This window comes from Gobio gobio (genome assembly GCF_949357685.1).
Source record: "Gobio gobio genome assembly, chromosome: 6".
Classification (NCBI taxonomy): Eukaryota; Metazoa; Chordata; class Actinopteri; order Cypriniformes; family Gobionidae; genus Gobio; species Gobio gobio.
The window spans coordinates 46,032,824-46,055,103 of NC_137102.1; the positions used below are offsets into that span (position 1 = coordinate 46,032,824).

Here is a 22,280-nt window from a genome sequence, read left to right on the forward strand (position 1 = left end):
TATATATATATATATATATATATATATATATATGTGGTGTTTTTAATAAGCTTTAAGACAAACCATGTGCAAATTCATAAGTCAACACCATTGCTGAGTATTTCCTTAAAACTGCAGTAAACTAAAGATGGTCTCAAAAACGCGCTTTGAAACACCCTTCTTCTCTACATCACAAATATGTTGTAACCAATCCCGTCAACGTGCAGGGAGTCTCAAGAGAAGTCAGGTTATCCCGGTATATTTTTCAGTTGATATGAAAAATCGGGTACATTTAGCAATATAACGAGTGAATTATGTATGCTATGATGAACTGTATGCCTTTCTCCACTGATTTTTTGAAGTTGTTCAAAGCGTTTCTAAGAATACTGATTTTAAGAAGGCAGCTGTCTGACTCTGAGATGGCGAACGGGAACATGCTTTGTGTAACATTATCATCAACAAATTATTAGCTGTTTGATAACGTAGTCAAGCAAAAGGCTAATCATATGAATTATGTGTCAGACTTTATAGAGAGCGATACATAAAACGCACTACCATTCTGATGCATTGACTTGTATACAAGCCTGTATAATTCACTCTTCCACTTCTTCTGAATCAGTTTCTAGGTGTGTAACGATACACCTATGCCACGGTTTGGTTCATGTCATGGTTTTGGAGCCACGGTTCAGTTCGGTTCTGTTTGCTGTGGAGTCATGGTTCATGACAGGGCACCAGCAATAATAACACTAGATTCACTTTAGTTTTAACTTAATAATAACAACAGCAATAATTTAACTTTATACATTGGCTTCAAGTTTTCTTTAGAGCAGTTTGCATACCGGAGTTAACTCAAATTAAATAAATGTCTGCACTGTAGGCTAGTCAGAAATAATCTACTCATTTTATCATTTACCATAATGTAAAAAAAAAAAAAAAAAAAAAAGCACATTTATTTCATAAAAATTAAATTTAAAAAAACAACAGTTACCATAGCGAATACACAATACTTCATGAACTGTTAATGAAACATGAAAACTGCTCCTGATAAACAGAATGCACATCATAACTGCATGCAAATCCGTCCCAGCTCACACACGTCGAACCAGTTATGTGATTTATTGGTACTTTACTTTTATTTCATGACATCGTAACGTTGTATGCTCGTAGTTTCTCTTGCGCTTATAATATACGGCGTGATAGGGAGCGCAAAGAGTGTGCGCTACTACGAGTGCAGTATAACGGCTTACAGGACAGGAAAGTTTTCTGAGGTGAGAGAGCTTTTTTATTTTGTAACAAGATACAAAAATGACAATGTTGCTGGGGCTCCAAGGTAGCATTTTGGGGAAACTGGCTCTTTTTGTCCTTCCACCATGCTGCAATTTGAGAAAAGTTAGTGTATGCGTAGTAAATAATATTATTATAATAATATTTTGTAAAAATACAACTCTTATTAGTTGTTAAAAGTGTACTAATTACCATTTAATCTAATGTCAAGGAAGAAAAAAAATATTTTGTGGCATAAGGTGAATGAGAGCTAGGCTGGGGCAGCAGGGGGCGGGGCGCGTTCGGTTCGACATGAGAGAATCGCGGTTCGAACCGTGGGTGGTGTATGACGCTTTTTCAGTTCGGTTTGAATATCGTTACACCTCTATTTCTGGTTCAAACATATATGGCTGATTTAAACCAGTATTTCACTTGTCATTGTGCAGCGTTTACTGTAAAGTTGATCGAGTGGATCAGGTATTCTGAGCTGGTGCGAGTGAGTGAAGGCGGGGCTAATATGCATATGCATGGCTCTGCGTTTACTAAATAAACCAACGGTGTAGAGTTAAATTCAAGCTATTTTAAGACATGAGGAATTTTTTTTAACAGGAAAAATGCCATTTTGGTGATCAAAGATGCGTTTTAAGGGATTAAAGTATTGACTACAGAGGGACTTTAATCAAATCAACATTTTCATTCTTTATCAGACTGATACGTTGATTTTATAACTAGATAGTGTAGGGAAAGACGCATTGGTTCATGAGTTGATATAAAAGAGGGGTTTTTATACAGTTATAGCTTGCTAGTTTGAGGTTTTTCACTCAAACAAACCTTTTTAGTGGACTTTAGTGAGGGTAGACTAGACACAATATTTAATTTGATGAAAATAACAATATAAGGCTGTGAGGGATACAATCTGCTTCATTTAAATGCAACATGAAAATATGTTATCAAAACATGTTTAAATCTTAGCCACTCTTTATTGATGGAAACATTAGAGTGAGAAGGTATTGTGGAGAAATGGCCATATTTAAAATCACTGCATCACACGGCTAACTGCTAGGCCATGGCTCACAACTTGAATAAACTAGTTTTATTCTGATTACTCATCATATCCATTGCTCATTAAATGGCCATATTATAATGACATAATGCGGCTGCTTAACTGGAACATTTTGTTCCATTGCTGAAGACCAGCAAACTAAAGGTGCAAACTGAGCAGCAATCTCATAGAGAGCGATCGATGCAATTAGAAAATCTGTGGATTAGAAATCAAGAAATTAAAAAATAACCAGTTTCTTGACCATCTGCGTTCTTCCACAGATGCTGACACAACACTAAACATACAGAATGACTAGTGCAGTCCGAATCACAAACGAATGACACTTATTGAGTCAGCTCTTTTAAAGTATCAGTCATGACTAATTGGTTTGAATTGCTCTGAAGATTTACTCGCTTACTGAATCAGTCGAAGTGGTTCTTCATTAAACCTTTTTTTTTTTTTATAAAATACATTACTGAACAGTAAAATGATTTATAACACAATGTTAAACCATTTACAATTTTTCACTTTAGCCTATATGGTAAGATAACTTGCGGTTAATTGATTAACAGATTTTTACTGTGGTATTTTTACCCTTTATTTCTTAAAAAAATTACAAATATTTTTTACAGTGTAGAAATGAGAACTGTTACAGTTTATTCATAATTAAATCATATTAAAATAACTATAGATACTCATTTGGAACAGAGTTTTGTTTGTTTGTTTATTTCTTAATGCCCTGTCTGCTTCTATGACTATTTTAACAAGTGAAATTAAGCCATTTTTAAATATATGATATTTTTTTATGATATGATATATATATTTGTGGAATTATCATCGTTACGTGCATCGCGCATTGGCATCGGTTCCTCAGCGCGGATGATCTCATGTTTTGAGGAGTTTGTGTGGCTGTCATTCATTTACCACACCGGTGTGGATACTGTACTTCGGAACCACAGATTCTACGTCTTGGAAGCAGGGGCACCGCTACTAAGGGGGGGGGAAGTTAGGACGATTCTAAGGGCCCACACACTTTTGGGGCCCCCAGAGATCGGTTTTATTAGTAGTAACAGTAATAGTTACTACTAATAAAACGTAACAAATGGAGCAAAATAACAGCTTATTTCTGCATTTTCGGCAAATGTACCCCCCCCCCCCCCCATTCGCTGCATGGTTCTGTCCCGTCCTATGTAGGCTAGAGTCACTGAGTGAAATCAGATAGTAAACTGTCAAATTAGAGATGTCTTCGAGTTCGGCGAAGAAGTATAAGTCCGGTCATCAAAACCGAAAAGAGAGGCTACAGAGGGCAGAGAGAGAGAAAATGGGCCAACAATTGCTCACCAAGTTCTTTATAAAGTATATGGTATATGTTTATACGCTGAGCTTAAATTGCTGTATGTTAGCGCTAGTTGCGTTGCCAAACACTACCTGCAATAGGTTACATTTTTCACTTATTCTTTCATAGGGCCCAAAATTGCTAGCGTCGCCCCTGCTTGGAAGCATGACCAAAATAAGAATTTTCACCGGAAAATGTCATCTGAACAAAGTAAGTAACATGTCTGCCACTTTTGTTCTGACCAACTGAGAAAAAAGTATTAATAATTGGCGCTACCAACGATGATTAAATCTAACGATCGTTCATATCACATTAAACTGTGCAATTTATTATTCAGCTTGGCGTGACTGTGTATTTAATGTGTATTAGCGTTACCGTTACCTGTAGATTTCAATTTCTGTACAGTCTAATCTTTTGCTTTTGACTTTGGGTGAATCTCCAGTTGTCATTGATGATTGTCGTTTGGACCTTTCTGGATTACAATCCAATACATTATTCCAGCTGCTGTGAGAAAAGGCTATAAATGATCCGCCACCTGCAGCATCCTCACATGCGAGCCGGACTCCATACAGACGTGACAACGTCAAAGACGAACGCACCATGCTCGAATTTCCCATGGAAAGCTACCAGTACCACTCAAATCATAACACTTTATTACAAGCTTACCGTTGTGAATCGGCTAAGGTAAGGAAATAGTTTTGAACACTTTTGAAATTTATTTTGGATAATTTTAACAAAAAATTGTTACTAACAGCAGCTTTAAAAAACATTTAACATTGATTGTAATAAAAACTCTAAAACTAAACCTGGACTGCCTGTCACAACCCTTTTAAAAGGGAGTTTTGTTATAATATATGATGCTTTAACAAAAACAAAAAACTACAGTATGTTACCAAAAATAGTTCTGTTTTAAGTAGAAAACTGTTAAATTCCCCAAATATTTCCATCTCTATTTTGTCGGCAGTTTCTTTGATTTTAATGGTAGTGTTCTTGTTTTGTTGCATACAGCTGCTTGCTCGCAGTGCCTTTCTGGCTCTTCATCTTACATTCATCAACATGGAGTAAACTGTGTTAAGGAGAAAGGACCTATATGGAAAGATGTGGCACAAAAGCATGTGAGCGACAGAGTGAGAGATATGCCAGGAAAACCAAATGGAAAAACCCTGACATGTCTTTGGCTCCATTTCTTTCTCATATTTTCCAGAGGGAGAAAGCCAGTCCATGACTCAAAGCTGTGCTATTTCCTGATTATATGCGCAGAGAGCATACAACAGCTAAAGTTAGCCTGCTAATTCCCATAGCCTGTCAGACAGCAGTCGGCACTGATCTGATCTGATCTGATATTACAGACTGCATCGGTCTTATCTCTGCCACAAACACACATGACTCTTGCCTTCAAAGGGCTAAGAAAGCATTGATGGGGGTCAAAGTATCATTCACAGACACATTGTGAATATATATTTCATATTATTATTATTTATCAAAAGGCATGTTTTTATAAACCTCAATCCCTAAACACAGTAAAAAATGAGAATTTATTTGAGGCAGAAACTTCCACAGAGTACTTCCAGTTACAATAGTGCAGTTTTGACAGGATGGCACAGACAGCTAGTCTAAGCATGTACAGCTGATTCATGAAGAGAAGACATGTTAACACGCTGACCATGTGTGTGTGTGTGTGTGTGTGTGTGTGTGTGGGATTTATGGGCGTGGGCGTGAATGTGTGCATCTGTGTAAGATCTGATCTGTTAAGCAATGTAATTTCCTATCCAAGCAAACAACTTCGTCATATACAACCCTGTTCCCCAGTTGAGAAACAAACACGCTAATTCTGAGAGTAACTGTAGCAACCAGGAACCAGGAACAAGAACTTCATTTAGATAGATTTGACCTCATCTGACCCCTAAATCAGGGGTTCTCCAATTCTGGAGAATTATATAGCTGATGGGTCCACTTTCCTGCTGTTTAGCTGCAACCTTGATCAATCTCACCTTCCTATCATTTTCTAGTAATCCTGAAGACCTTGATTAGCTTGTTCAGGTGTGTTAGGGTTGGGCAAAACTCTGAGCGAATTCCAATCGAATGTGAGCATCCCTATGCCCTTGAAGTGAGGACTTTGTAGGAAGCAGTGCACTTGCTTAATTATATACGTAGCTGTTTGTAGCACACATGGTGAAGGGAGGACAACTGCTGCGTCAAAAACACATACTATGTAGTAGGTACTACATTTGGTTATAGTATGTTCTATATAGTATGAATGTGTGTATGTAATCTGGACGTACTACATTCGCCACGCTGTCATTATCATGTGACCTACAACGTCAGTCGCGTCACTTCACTTCCGTTCACAAATCCTCTTCCGTCGCCTTATGGGATAGAAAAACATCCATCAAATGCACACTTCAGGATCTTGCCGGAAGTAGTAGGTCATCCGGGGACTTTTGGTCTGCTGTTTTATGCATACTATGAATATGGACATACTACTCGGCTCAAATACTGTTTTTTCGCCTACTATATATTATGGAAGTAGGCATATTCGAACACAACGACAACATTTCCTCATTATCTTAACCTAGAATGTTACCATGAAAATGCAGTGTGGTGTCCATCAGACCATTAGCTGTTCTTACAAGAGGAATGTCTTATTTATTGCTGTTAGCATAATTGTTGTAAACAAATATACATTTTATAATGCATTTTCTAAAATATGATTTTATATATATATATATATATATATTTATTTATATATATTTGTTTGTGTTCAGTCTCTTCTCTCAACTTTAAAACTAGCTGTCTCTTGTTTAGACACTGCATGTAAGTAGTCAACAACACCACCTAACTTATCTACTATTAAGCTAATTTCTTACCAATGAAACCTATTTAAGCTTCATTTGAAATGTATGACATAATGTGAACAAAACAAAACCACTTAAAATATTTTGTTTATACGTTAACCCCAACTCTCTCGCGATCTAACGGACTAGTGGAAGGGCCCTTCATGAAGGGATTCAGGTATTCACTTTTGTTTGAAATGCCCCAACAAAGAGGACCTCGAGGGCCAGAGTTGAGAACCACTGCCCTAAATGATCCACCCAGAGGTTTAGATTTTATTGTGATCTCAATGAAGGACTGACAGCTAGAGCTGCTTAATGATTTGGTGAGGTATCACAGGCACGTCTGAGATGAGCCAGCATGACTGCTCAACAGGTCAAAGGGCATTTGCTGTTTTTTTAGCTGGGCAGCATGTGTCAGACAGCCAGCATGCCAGACAGTCAATGCAAGAAACTGATCGGATGGTATTATTTTTGTTTACTAGAGGAGCTTAAAGAGCACAAGACTGCCATACCCTACAAAACCCCCCACAAAATTGCAAATCTGAGGACAGAACAGTAGGGATGCACTTAATGTTAATGTCAGCTATTTATTTTTATTTTTATATATAGTCTTAATCCAGTGTCAAAGGACCTTTTATTTTTTGTCTTATAGTCAACCTTGTCCTGTTTTTGTTTAGTTTTGATGTCTGGCATTTTAGTCTAGTTTTAATAAATGAAAACAGTGTATATGTAAATCAAGAGAATATTAATTCATATGCAAGGTTTAATTTACCTTATTTGATGTACTGATTTATTGTGAGGGTGAATAGATGATGACAGAATTTTTGGATTATATAAACCCAAATACAAAGCTCTACATTCTTCTCACATGATCAATAAGAGTTTGATTGAGTTAATGAATGGTGAAGTAAACGAGCATCTCTGCTGAGAGAGAACGGACAGACTGACACCCCTCAGCAATTTACAGACAGCGGATGACTAGATGAATGAGGCTGGCGATGGAGAGATCTGCTGATCTAAATGGGTTCTTGTTTATTCAGTAAAGAGAAATTGCATGAGGAGAGAAAAACACTGTCCTAAAGGACACAGTGTTTCCCGAAAGAACAAGATGATGACTGTGGCTGCAAATCAATGTAGAAGATGTCTGCATTGAAAAGAGCCATCCATTACCACCTAAAACAGAAAAAGAATCTAAACAAACACACACTCTGAATGTAATTTAAAACTTGCAGCAGTCTCAAACAAACAACAAAGACTCTACAGAGCTCGAGGTGACTGATCAGACACAGTAAAGCAAACATACTGTAATAAATCTATCGGTCACACACACAGTAAAGCCCCTTTCACATTGACGCGATAAAGCTAAGCGAATAAAAGCTGTCTCTTGGATTAAACAGTTTTGTAATAGTCTGAATGAGCCATTTTTTTGTATTGTAAGGCACTGACTTTATTAGACTTTAGACGCTTGACTTTTTGGTTTTGTAGATTAGATTTTCAGTAGGAGGATTTGGCAAAGCTGCTGAGAAATAGTTGGCCACCGATATATTGGCAGATATTTGTCTTTTATCAGCATTGGCCGATAAGTGTCACAAGTGGGATGAAACGGTATGGAAATTTAACATCACGATTATAGTGACCCAAATTATTACGGTAATCAATATTATCACGGTTTTGTTCAAACGAGATGAAAGTGTTCAAAAAGGACAGATGCACACACTTAAAACATTTCAACAAGTGTTATATTTGAAAATCAACAAACAACAAATAACTAAAGCAGCTCTATGCACTTTTTTAAGCAAGATTCTATTCTGTGGGATTTCCTTCCTTCTAATGGCCGTCGTAAATAGCAACGCATAACGCATAAATAATAATAATTTGTCGTAAATATAATCTCTAATATTATCTCTGTAAATATATTCTCAAGCAATATTCTCATCAGTGTTCAGCAATGATGCATTTAAATCTAGCATATTTTGTGTAAGAGCCCAAACAGTATCCTAGTGAAATAATGCATATCCATATTTCCATTTAATTTGACAGTTTATTTTATTAAATATCAAAATGTGTGCATCATACCTGACACCTAGATGATCACTTTACAGTCAGTTTTATGACTGTCATTCTCTTCAAATGCTATTGAAGTTTGAAACGTGCATAATGTTACCAATGTTGTGTTGAACTTTAGAGACGGTCCCTAAATTCGCCAGCGTTATGCCAGTCATATCAGATGCGCTGTAGTTCTGCTGTGTTTGTTTGAAACTATTTTCGCTGCTGAAATAGAACAAAAACAGTCATCCACTGTATGATGAATGAATCCCCTGCGTACATCGCATGTTTATCTCTGCTTTTAGTGTAGATTTCAGCGAGTGAGAGTGGCGCGCGCTCCGAACAAAACTCCGGCTAATCGGAACGCCTCTGATTATGAGACATTGCATTCATAAACTCAATAGAAACACGTGTAAGTGGTTATAATGCGCAACGCGATTATAACAGATGGCTTTTGAGAAGACTATAATCAGTTCAACAGCCAGATTGGCTAGTGTGCAGCCGAAATAACGTTAACTTACACCCGCAAATGGCGGTTGTTAATGTCAAGCCCTGATTATCCATTAAATGTCACCCTAGTCTTGTCTGAACTTGTTCGTTCGCTTCACGTTATTATTTCCCAGACGTAGTTTTGGTATTCAGGTCAAAGTCCACTTGCCGTGCGTTCGTAGTTTTGAAGTGTTCCCCCTATTACAGCGACTTTCTTTTGGCATGTTCTGCAGACAGGGTGACCATCTTCGATTACGCCGCATTCACACGGGGCGTCGGCGTCAACGCTTCTCGTTTACTTTGAATGGGTGACGTCATGCGTTGCCGAACTGAATTGTGGGTTCCGTCGCGGCGCTTCACTCGCGTTGCAAGCGGCAAAAGTTGAAGATTTCTCAACTTTTCAAGCGCCAACGCAGGCGTCATCCAATCAGATCACCCTATGCAAATATCCTAGAGCAGACGCTAGCCAATCGCGTTCGTTTAAAACACCGGTGAATGAAGAGTGAATGAAGAGTAAAGAACGATCTAAAATGGAGGAAAAGCTAATAATTGCGGTGGATAATCACCCGGTCCTTTACTACCAATCATTATTTACATACCGGGACACAAACTGGAGAGACCAGGCCTGGAAGGAGGTGGCAGAGACGGTTGGAGAATCTGGAATGTATCATGCTTGTATTCCGTCCGTGTACTCTGTTTATCATTGAATGACAGCAGCATATCATATCATGTGTGGTTCAAATAGGCGCTATCCCCCAGCCAAATGAGGAATCAAATATTAAAGTGATCAGTTTTCATACACAAAATAGTCTCACAGACTAGCTGTCAAAAAAGGCGCTTTTTTTGTGTTGTGTTGTGGTCCAAGCGGCAAGTGTGATTAGCTGTTGTCACTATGACGGTCGCGTCAAGCACCAAGCTTCATCCACGCCCTCCATCAAGCGTTGACGCCGAAGCCCCGTGTGAATGCGGCGTTAAGTTTCCCTCAGGACTTTTGTAAAAGCCAAAAAATGACAACGCCTCAGATTTGGTCCTTTTAGAGGGCTGAACAATCTCCCGAGAGCTGTCACTGCCTTCTGCCATTTCTTCTCATTCAAAAAACAGCTGTGCGCTGCGCCAGACTGACTGACTGGACAAGATTTACCGTGAGTTTTCACAATCGTGATAATCACACGCGATTTTAATGATAATTAAATTTTATACAATATTACTAACCGTCACTAAATTTTATCGTGGTTTATCGTGAAACCGGTAATCGTTTCATCCCTAGTCACAAGCTGGACTTTTATTTTGACAGTGCTGAAAACAGTCTTCTGAGAACCAAGAATCTGTGGTCTGTGGTTATTGTCTTTATTTAAAATGAACAAATCTGTCTTAATAATAGAAATGCAACTTCCAACTATGCTGCGCTATATCCAGTTGGCCATTATGTCATATTAACTGTGTACTGCATGTAAAATTAGCATTGTGTCTGGTCTTTATTTGAGAAAACATGATTCCCAGTGCACTGCACACAGACAGGTCTCACAGACATTTTTCTTTACTTTTTGCAAAAAATATTACTGTTACATTATAATATATTACAGTATAAAATAAAATATTACAGAATAAAAATATACTGTTAGTATTACAGTATAATAGTATCTAAAAGCATAAATATGCTATCTAAAGTATAAATATGATTATTTTACAGATTACAGAAGTTTAAATCATTTTCAAAAAAAATATTTTAGTAAATATTACATAAAATAAATGTAATTACAGCAACTGTACTGCTTTCCAAGATACAATTTGGTGGCCGACGTCAATATTGATCAACTAAAAAAAAATGAACTTTGACTATTGTTTGTTGCACTCAAATCATCCTTGTTCACATTACTTAAAAACTCATGTAACTAGTATATGAGAATTGTCAGCTTTACTTGCGTGTTTGTTCGGTCAACTTAACATTGCTGAGTAAAACGAACAAACTGGGCAGTGGATCTGTAGTTCCCAGCATGCTTTGCAAGGGACTGAATTAGGAGAGTAAATTTAGGGATTAAAGTGTTATGTGTTTTTCAGTAAAGGGAAAGATGTTGTTAGTTTATGTTAGTGTTTAATGTTCAGTTATGTTGCACATTTAGAGGAGTTTCTGTAATTTTGTGTTTACCATTATGCAGAAGAGTGGTGCTTGTGCTTAGGCTGTGGGGACTCATACACATTTATTGGATGGAATTACTACCCTCAATTCAATTGAGTTTGTCCAATGAGTTATATTTGCATTTTGTTTCTAAAAATATGCTTGTTGTTATTTAATAGTTTTCCACTTACACTTGTAGAGCAAATAGCTATTAAATCGATAAGTGTGTTCACCCCACATAATAAAATGTTATACATTTAACATAACATTATTAAAGGGGTGGTAAAACACATTCTTTTGAAGGCTTGATTGTGTTTGTGGGGTGCACTGTAACATGTGTTCATGCTTCGTTTTAAATAAAAAATCATTATTTTTCATATGTTTGACCTTTATTCTACACTGCTCTGTCCCTCCTTGTAAAACGGTCTGATGCTTTCCGGGTTGTATGAAGCCAGTCCCTCAAAAATAAGCAGTGGGCTCAGATTGGTTAGCTGGCCCAGTGTGTTGTGATTCGCTAACCGCCTAGTGCACGTTTGTCGGAAACGTCACGCCCCTTACCTTTACCGGTAGACTGTGCTTTGGTAGTATTAGAAACAATGGCGTCAATAAAACCATACCAATCTGAGCCCGGATCAGACCCAGAACAATTTAGTGAAGATGATCGAGCAGAACCTGTTCATTCCTCAAGAGTAAAGACTGGATCTATAGTGATCGCTACTGAATGGCACGGTTACTTTTGTATTTTTAGAACGATTATAGCCAAATATCTGTCGCAAGAACTAACCCAAAACGAACACTAAGCACTGGCTTTACTAGCAAGTTAGCCAAATCACACACAGAACCATGTTTAGCATGCCTGTAGATAAATAATATATAAAAGCTCTAATCAAAGAGTCATTTACACTAATGCCAAGTTCGCTGTTGAGATTTTAACATTAGTGTTTGTAACGTTAGGTGTTCGTCGGATAACGTTAAGTATGAATGAGCATTTAACAGACTGGTTAGCAGAATAGCATTGTCATCTGTTTACTTCCTTGCTACAACCTATTACAGGAAAACACATGGATGAAATATAAATCAGACTTACAGGTTGTGGCCCGTAAACAGCTTCTGTTTGTAAATCCAGCTTTCAGGACAAACCGTTGTGTGATACCTGCATTGAACTCGCGAAAATGGTGGAAGTTTTCCTCCGTGAAATGTGCAGCGCGCGCGTGTGTCTCAGTGTTTGTCTCACGCAGCTGACGTTGTTCAAATCCGGCATTGAACTTGCGAAGTTTGTGGAAGTTTTCCTCCGTTAGATGTGCTGCGGGAGCCCCGCACGCGCTTGTTCCCCTCCGTCTCAAACACACACGTGCATATAACATGCTGTGTGTTAAACACTCTGCAAAGCACCCCCTTCCCACAAGGAAGGCTGAACAAAGCAAGTACCCCAGACCTGCAATCCTGATGAAAATAACAGCGTTTCCTTGACATCGCGGCAACAACACTCCAGCCTAACTATACCACAACAGTGCCGCGATACAAAATGGCCTCACCCCCCCTTATTTAATATTCTCGGAGGAGGGGTTTATGTAAATATTGAGCCTGGTGATGTCACCAACCCTGGAGGAATGTGTGTAGTCGCCTGCTGGCCGTTTGCTGTAGTCCTTAGAAACTGATTTCTTTAAAAGCAAATATCTCCCTTTGCTTTAAACTTTGAACGTTGTAACTTTGCAGATGTTGTTTATGCTCAAGCAGCAACATTACACGCTAGCTAAAGTTAGGATAGTAAAATCGTGGTTTACCACCCCTTTAAGTAAACTGCACATGTAAAAGGCCAGCACACACCGGGACGAATATCGCACGCTTATCGACAGTGTTTTTCTGCGCGTCTTGAGGGTTCACACCCAAGCGATTTTCTCTGGCGACCCGCTGAGTGAACGTGCAAAATTAGTAGATAGCGCTCCTGGTACACAAGCTGGTGCTGCGGCACTTTACGCTTCTGACATTCGCTTGTCACACAAAAGAAGAAGAGAGACAGAGAGATATGTCTATGGCCAACACCATTCACAAACTTTTTGCTAATTGGCAAGCAGCACTAGCAGCTAATTTTCTTCTTTTGTCTACTTACTACGTCTTCGTCATATCAATGTGTGCTCGGCAAGAACGTTTTGTGCTTGAGAACGCCACCAAGTCGTGTTTTACTGTCACTTCAGCAGCTCCAGGCACGTGAACAAAAGCGCTGATCTCATTGGTCGGCCAATTTTTAACGCGCCCCGCCAAAATAAAAAAAAGAACCCGAAGAGTTTTAAAAAAAAATTATGCTTTTACTCCTGCCGTTTTGTGCGTCGGTGTGCACACTCACAATGGCACCCTTTGTTTAGTCACAAGGCGTTAAACGCACACGAAAATCGTCCGGTGTGAACAGGCCTTAACAGTGATAAATTAAAATGGTTTGTATTTACTCAAAGATATTTTGATATTTCTTTTGCTCATAACTAAATTGTTATTTGTAAATATTACTCAATATAATTGCGTGGAACCACTTGAGACTAGCCTGGATGCCAGCCGAATTTAGCCCCGCCCACAACATTTGAGTTCAGGAAATTCAGTCTGGACTTGATCCGTTGTGGAGCAACTATGCCCGAACAGGAGTTGTTCGAAACCAATCGAATTGTCAATGCGGGCTTTATTCGATGATAGACAGATGATAAACAGTATTTGGGTATTCAACTTGGGTTGAATTTGTTCTAATCCTAAACGGAGAACTTGTTCGTATATGCATTCACCTTTATACTATTTCTCTCGAAAATGATGATCGTGTTGGTAAGTACTCCGTGTATCCTTAAATTCTTTTTACAACAACGGCAAAGATTGTTTACACTCATCTTCTTCTTCTACTTATTCCAGCGTGCGTGCAGTTGAGTTCTGTTGACAACTATGCGTCGCTCCGTTGCTCTGATTGGTTGTAGGTCCATCCAATTGAGGTCTTTCCTGGTTCGGTTGAAACACCATAATCATATTCTGACTAGAATTATGACGACGTCAGGCTAACTTGAGACTGCTTTTTTAAGTAAATTAAGTAAAAAAGAAGCAGATTTTACATAATGAATGAGTTACACGAAAAGGCGAGGACAAACCAAAACCCCTTGTGTGTACACTTCATGGTTCAAGACTTAAACTTCACTTGCTTTTTATCGCCATGTTTGATATAATGATTTCCATGTTAGTTATGAACACATGCACAAACACAGACACACAATAGGATGGGAACACGGCCTTTATAAAATCTGCCCTCCAGGGAAAGAGTTATTGTATCTGCTCATACACACTACTATCCCGAGAGGGAACGTGGTGCTCCTCATCTGACTGACAGGTCACTATAGCAACATTTCCTCAAGCATGTGACTCACTATGTGTTGGTGATGTCATAATAATAACGTTGAACAAATGTTATAATTGCAGGCACCACACCCACTGAGGAGAGGTTCTTTCACCATATCTGGCCGTCACCTGACACAAACAATGTATGACCTGTACTTGTTTACAAACACACAGACACACACACACATCACTTCACTCAAACAAATATGCTTTCAAACGAATGATTGTAAAGTTGAACGTCTGAGTATGTGCAGTGTTTCATTTTTAAAAACGATCATATAGTACAATAATCCACTTTGAAGTAGGTTCACAATCAAATGAACCATGCAACCAGACAATCAGTCAACCTGAGTTTCATGAATTACCTGTTCAAGTTAGTTAAAATCGGCCTAAAACCGAAAGAAAGAACAATGACAGCCTGTCTGGCCATGCCGAGAGAGTGAGTTAAAGCTAATGGAGTGAACACTGGAGTTTTGTGTCCCTGAATGACGCTTTCAGCACAGAGGCCTGCTAACGATATGAAATAATATGCCAGACCTGTGATCTGAGGTTAGACAGCGCACTCATTTGTTTAGAGTAACAGAACCAACGGGCGTCTGTATAGGCCAAAAGAAACAGACACGAACACCTGGCTTGTCCATGTGTGTGCTTAAAGCTTTGTAGATTTCCCACAAGGATTCAAGTTTATGTTTCTACCCGGGCATGACAAATGATTTTGAATGCAGCCACTGATTTAATATTTCAGAATCAGAATGTATTATTAGAGCTGCACCCACCACAGAGAGCCCATTAGCGGTCAATGCACATCCTTTAATGATGAAAAATCGAATATGGATATCACTTATTGGCCCTTATAAATAAAGCTAAGCGAATAAAAGGTGTCTCTTGGATTAAACACTGTTTTGTAATAGTCTGATGGGGCCATTTTTTGTATTGTAAGGCACTGACTTTATTAGACTTTAGACGCATTACTTTTTGGTTTTGTAGATTTTCCGTAGGAGGATTTGGCAAAGCTGCTGAGGAGTAGTTGGCGACCGATATATTGGCAGATATTTGGCTATTTTTTTTTTATTATCAGCATTGGCCGGTGAGTTTTTCTGTTTTTTAGTTTGTTATAAACACTTTTATTGTGTTATTGTGCTATGTGTGTGTGTGTGTGTCACACACACACACACACATGCACACACACACACACACACACACAATGTATATAATGTATAAATATTTGCATTTATGTATTAATTTTAATGATCGCTTTTTATTTATAATGGCCAATGAGTAATATCCTAAATATGTCGTTATTAATAATAATGCCAATATTTAGATTTTTGCAATGACAAATTCAACTCGACTATCAGTATTTCACTACACCTAACAAATACTTTAAATATAAAGATTTTGATTAATAGTGACCTTAATAGTGATTCTTCTCAGGTCAAAATGTTTGATGGGCGTTTCTGTTTCTTCAGATTAAATGTGTGATCTTGATTGGATTTGTGACTCATTCAGGTATGTAAGCAATGTCAGTGGTGAATACTCAAACTTTTGACAGAATCAGACACACAAACTCTCACACACACACATCTGAATTAGTGCTATAGGTCAATGCTGGCCCTAGTGTCAAAGTTCTTCATGTGAATCATTACCAGATCTGAGTAACGCAATGTACAGTGTGTCGCTCACTCACCCACGGCGGCAGCTCTGAGCTCCGGACGGTCTGACGCACCGCTCGCTCCTCTTGCTCCAGAAACGCCAGTGCCTGGTTGACCCGAGCGAATCTGGTTCCCTGGTTCCCCTGGTTGCGTCTGATCCAGAACAGCGCGGCCAGGACGATGAGGACCCAGCTGAAACTGAACTCCAGATATCCCAGCACGTAGATGGGGAAGATCAGCAGGAATGTCTTGGCGAACTTAATTCCCATCTGCGTGGCGTCCGTCACCGAAGACTGCGGCTCCTCGTCCGGTACCACCGGCTCGGGTGTTTTGACATCTTTGGGTGTCGGAGTAGAACCCGGTCCGTTCTGACTGACCGCTGGCGCGGGTTTGGGCTCCACTCCGTTTGCTGACGTACTCATCTCCAAAGTACACAAACAAACAACAAAAGTAAAAACTAAAGAGCTAAAGAAACGAGAGTTTCTAGAGAAACATCTCAAACATGAAAGAATATTTATTTTAAAAAAATAAAAATGACGAGTCGCGTCGCTCGGTTCCGGCTCTTCCCAGGACCGCTGATGATTGGATCAGCGCTGCTCCCTAAACTGCTCCCCACCCGACCTTGCCTTGTATGGAGCGGCCGTCGGCCCGTGATTTTCCGCCCTTCCCAACGAACTTCAACTCGCTCGAGTCTTTCAGCTGCTGTCCCGTCTCTAAGTGCGCGCCACGTCTCTCTGTCCCAATCGTCACCGCGCGAGCTGTGAGCGGCACCACCACATCCTGCAATAACGCACGCACTCTCTGGCCAAACCCGCTGCTCAGGGTTAGTGACAGGAAGCTTCTCACTGGCAGAATGAGGGTGGCGCAACGAGCGAGCAGGAGTGGTCTGGAAGCGCCACCTTGTGGACTAAACTTAACATGCAGAAACTCTTCACAGTATATGATTAATATAAACGCCTTCATAAATTTAGTATCTATCTATCTACCCACCTCCATCCATTTATCTATCTACCCATCCGAGATAGTGCAGTAGTTCAGAAAAAACAGTTTGGCTCGTAAGACTGAATAAAACAAATCTAATAAATCACAAAATATTAATACATTTACAGATTATTCAAGGCCTTTTTCGAATATATTAATCCATTCAGCATACAATTACAGTAAAACACTCACCTGATCACCTGATGTTTGGAAATTAAATTTTTGTTCACTAGATGGCAGTGAATGTACATTGTGATCCTCATCAAATGTTTGCAAGGCAGACATGCTTTCTCAATAAGAATAGTTGAAAATATTTTATTGACATATGAAAAGACATAGTGACATAATCAAAGTGCTTTTTGTATCTTACATGTAATGAAAGCTTCAAAAATAAATAAAGATATAATAAACACACATTGTGCATATGTCCTCATTCTGTCATTCTTTCCATTCCTCCCTCCCTCACTTTCTCTCACTCTCTAGATATAGACATAAAACAGGAGAGATCAGCTGCTGCTGGGCAATGAGTCTAGAATGCAAATTCTAGTTCACATAGCTCTATATTTATGCGCATCACAGTGCAGATATGATCTTGTTCATATACGTGATAAAACGTCCTATGTTAGCCTAAACAATGAAATCACAAAAAAATGATATTGCAAAAGCTAGACAAAACAAAACTTGAACAATTTTCTGTACATAACTGACAATTATGAAAATGACTTGACATTAGTATCTTTAAAATGATAAACATGCTAAATGAGTCTGTGATATTCTAATACGACTTTAAAAATGTGCATCAACAAAGACGACAACAAAGACGAGCATAAAACAACAATATATGCAAAGAAAATGACGTAAAAGCACAAATATGACATTTGTGATCACAGGTTTAAAAACACAAATAAATAACATGGATTTAATTGGCAACAGCAATATTTATCATATAAAATCCCCCGTTCTTTAAATTAAATTTAGTTTGCAAGTAAAAAAAAAAAACCAACACTAGCAAAATATTGGGCAACACAATAAAAAAATTTTTAAAATAAGAACTTGAAGATATGCTACAGGAGTCCTTTAAGTCCCTCTGTGAATGATGTGCGGGTGTGTGTTTGCTATTTTGAGGGCGTTCAATCTACAGTTAGCAGGCTGACAGAAGTGCTGACAGTGAGAAGGTGCTGGAAATCATGTTTGTTGTGTCTGTGCTCATGAGAATGAGCCTAACTTTAAGATCTTTGCGCATGTGTGCGTGTTTCTACATGTTGTAAGCCACATATATGGGGTCGAGTTGGTCGGCGAGGAAACCGTCTCGCAGGTGCATGCGTTGCTTCTCTCCACGAGAGTTGATGGGAATTACGCCCGTATCCACAACGACCACCACACCCACAATCAAGTAATGTTCTTCTAGAACCACATTAGTTACCATTGGAACCAGATCTAGAGCTTCCTGCTCAGAACCGTCCAACTCCACCACCACCACTAAGAGATTCGTCCATGTGAACACCGCACTGAATGAGAGAAAGAGAAAGTTTCAACCTTGCGCTATGAATGCAAAATAGCTTGATTTCACAAGTAGCTGCTTTTCTGAAATGTGTATTCATTGTGCAATGCAACTACGCTAGGCATTAGCATTCATCTGCACTGCAGTTGGTTTTCACTCTCTGGTCAACTACCGTATTGTCAGCAACATTATGAAGAGAATCTTGCTGAGAAAACAAGTTTATGGATGGCTACCTGAATAATAACATATCTAGTTTAAAGGCACAGACATTTAAAGGAAACTATTGCCTCGTTGAATATTGAGGCTTGTTACTGCCAGGAAAAACACGTTAATGTTGAATGTGGCTCATCCAATTATTTTTTACGATTTATTAAAGTGTTGAGACTTTGGTTATTAACTCAAGTGTTATTTAATGTGCAGCAGCTGTTTTTCAGTTCAGTTTTTCATTGTGACCATCAAAGATAATATACATTTTTTATATATAACAATATATTTCATAATAATATAATATAAAAAAATGCAATACATATGTAAAATAAAATAAAAAATTAAATGATGAAAAAAAAAAGTATAAATTAAATGTATTTTATAAGTATTTCAATTATTTAAATGATCAAAAGAGGTATTACTACATGGTTATGTAAAAATATGAAATATTTTAGGTAAAATGTTCCAGTAAAATTATCTATGCGTCCATATATACCCTATCTTTCAAAAGTTTGGAGTCAACCAGATTTTTTTTTTTTTTTAAAGAAATTAATACATTTATTAATCAAGAATGAATTAAAATGATCAAAAGTAACAGTAAAGACATTTATAAAGTTACAAAAGATTTGTTCTTCAAATCAATGCTGTCCTTTTGAACTTTCTATTCAAAGAATCCTAAAAAAGATTCACGATTTCCTCAAAAATATTAAGCAGCACAAATGTTTTCAACACTGATAATAATAAGAGTTTCAAATCAGCGTATTAGAATGATTTCATTCTGCAGGATCATGTGATGCTGAAGACTGGAGTAATGATGCTGAAAATTCAGCTTTACCATCACATAAATTAAAATATATTAAAAACTTGTTTTAAATTGTAATCATATTTCAAAATATTATATAAAAACAAATCTTAACAACCCAAAAATATCCTGTAATATAAAATGACTATATCATATCACAATATGACAGTTCCCACCCCAAATTAGCATATTTACATAAAGTGTGCTTCAGGCCTCAGTGTGAATATGTGGCTGTGTGTGTGTGTGTGAGCTCACCATTCTGTGATATTCCGATGTGCCCTGATGATGGACGTTTCAATGTCAATGGGATGGTATTTCATACCTCTCAGCTCCATGACTTCATCTAATGCTCCCACCACATAGAGGGCATCGTGCCTTTCTGAACACACAAATAAATAAAAAAAACTCTTAACTTCACTGCTCAATACAAATATATTTCTCTTTATGAATGCACCAACAATCCCTCTTTATCTGTGACAAAATATATATATTGAACACACACACGTACACACACACACACACACCTCCGCTTGCATCAGTGAGGTCGGTCCTGCGCAGAAACCCCAGGTATCCGGTTCTGGCCCACACAGTCTGAGTGTCTCCAAAGCTCAACCTGGCTCCAAAATGATCCGAACGCACATTTTCCTCTCCTAACACAGTGAAGTACCCACTGGCATTCTGTGGACTGTGGACCCAGATCTGCACACATTTGAAAGCAGACACAAGTGAAATGTTTGGTCATGAGGAGATATTCTTTTATCTGATAGACATAGTGCTACTGGTCTAACCTCCCCTAAATGAGAGTCTCCGATTGGTCCCTTCGTCTCTGGGTTAGCGATGATGATGCGTACACCAGGTAAAATCTGTTAAAAAAAATTTATTTAATGTGGTTTACATTTAATTTAAGGAAACAAATAAAGAAACATTTAACGGTCTTACTAACCTTCCCAGATTCCATGAGAGCTAAACTATGTGGAGATCCTCTTTCAACCAGTCTCACCCTGCAAACACATGAATGATTTCAGAAATTATTCCTGAATATATATATATATATATATATAAAATACATAATAAAAGTTTGTGTTGTGTGTGTACGGTGTATAATTATTATGTATATATAAATACACACACATGCGTGTATATTCTTAAGAATTTTTTTAAAAATATTTATATATAATCTAAATTATAATTTAGATTATATATAAATATTTTTTAAAAATTCTTATATATATATATATATATATATACACACACACACACACACATACATACATACATACATACATACATACATACATACATACATACATACATACATACATACATACATACACGCAATATTTCTTAAATATATACATGTATGCCCGTGTATTCAAATATACATAATACATAAAAACATACATAATACAATATAATATACATAATAATTATACACAGTACACACACACACACACATAGGTAAACACAAACTTTTAATTTGGATGCAATTCATCACAATTAATCGTTTGACAGCCCTAATACATATAATATTATATTTAGTTTCATCTTCTGAGCCTGACAATTAACATTTTCAAATTAACATTTGACCATTTGTTGAACCCCCCCCCCCTTACCTTTTGAATGGTACTGTCCTAATTTCGTCCCTTTTGTAGCATTTTTGTAAGAATTACAATAATGAAATACCTAATATGTATGTATGTGTGTGTGTGTGTGTGTGTATGTGCGCATGTGTGCGCGCATGTGTGCACGTGTGCGTGTGTGTCTTGCCTGTCATGTCTCAGTGCTCTCATGTCCACATAGACAGTTGTGGGATCAGGTCCTGATGTTCCCTGCACAAACACACAAATCGCCTTCTATAAAATACAGTCAAACATACTTAATTGTCGGCCAGAAGATGGTCAAGGTGACTTGCATTAAAAGTGAACAAAGTGTACAAATGTATAGTGCATGGACAGGATTCAATCAATCAGCAAAAGAAGGAAGGTAGAGGTAGATTAGTTGAAAGGTGAAATATTTTTCTATAGTATTTCCTATATACAGTCCTATAGTAGTTTAGTCCAAAAATGATACATTTCCATTAACGTAACTATGATAAAAAACATCTAATGCCAAACAAGTTAAACTGTTGGCATCCATCATCTAGATGGAAAACTCCTATTCCAGTGTGCAAGGTGGCAAAATATATTTGGATTTATACATCTTTTGTGAGCCACCCTGAACCTAATCAGGTGTTGTCCAAAGGCAGAAATGTTTTTTGCACCCTTTATAACTGAATCTGGAGATGAGCATGCTTTTGTTTTCAAGCCAGAAAAAGCAAGAGCACTAAAGTCATTTAAGGTGAGGTTAACATTGGTCGGCTAGTTAAAATGAGTAGTCATGCACACAGGACGATAATTAGTAGATTTACTCCCACATCTACATATGGTTGTAGTAACTGAAGTACAGTCAGAGTTATGAAATGATGAGGGTCAGTTGAAGTTCAGTCATACCTGCTCAGCAAGCTTCCCCAACCTATGAGGCTACATGAGGAGAGGAGAGGAAGATGTGATGTATAAATATGTTAAAAAGTAACTTAAAAAAACAACAACAAAAAAACTAAAAAAATTAAAATTGAAGGTTAAATGAGATAGCAAAAAGAGAAAAAAACCTGAACACTGGGAATGCTGTTA

The 22,280-nt window shown here is 37.9% G+C and overlaps 2 protein-coding genes across 4 annotated transcripts in view; both read right to left on the bottom strand.

Moving 5' to 3' along the window:
• The window catches only part of esyt2a (extended synaptotagmin-like protein 2a), a 57,213-nt gene extending 40,273 nt beyond the window's left edge, over positions 1-16,940 (bottom strand). Inside the window, exon 1 of one of the 2 annotated variants that reach the window (XM_079818856.1) lies at positions 16,156-16,940. In XM_079818856.1, the coding sequence (XP_079674982.1) occupies positions 16,156-16,542 (387 nt within the window). In that variant the 5' untranslated portion in view covers positions 16,543-16,940. The remainder of the gene's footprint in view (positions 1-16,155) is intronic. The other variant, XM_079818855.1, reaches the window with a different exon arrangement.
• Positions 16,941-17,400: 460 nt separating this feature from the next.
• dip2cb (disco-interacting protein 2 homolog Cb) overlaps positions 17,401-22,280 on the bottom strand; it is a 39,689-nt gene continuing 34,809 nt past the window's right edge. The window contains exons 33-39 of one of the 2 annotated variants that reach the window (XM_079818833.1): positions 22,101-22,130; positions 21,379-21,440; positions 20,555-20,612; positions 20,400-20,474; positions 20,136-20,310; positions 19,867-19,990; positions 17,401-18,609 (exon numbers count right to left, since the gene is read on the bottom strand). In XM_079818833.1, the coding sequence (XP_079674959.1) occupies positions 18,357-18,609; positions 19,867-19,990; positions 20,136-20,310; positions 20,400-20,474; positions 20,555-20,612; positions 21,379-21,440; positions 22,101-22,130 (777 nt within the window). In that variant the 3' untranslated portion in view covers positions 17,401-18,356. The remainder of the gene's footprint in view (positions 18,610-19,866; positions 19,991-20,135; positions 20,311-20,399; positions 20,475-20,554; positions 20,613-21,378; positions 21,441-22,100; positions 22,131-22,280) is intronic. The other variant, XM_079818834.1, reaches the window with a different exon arrangement.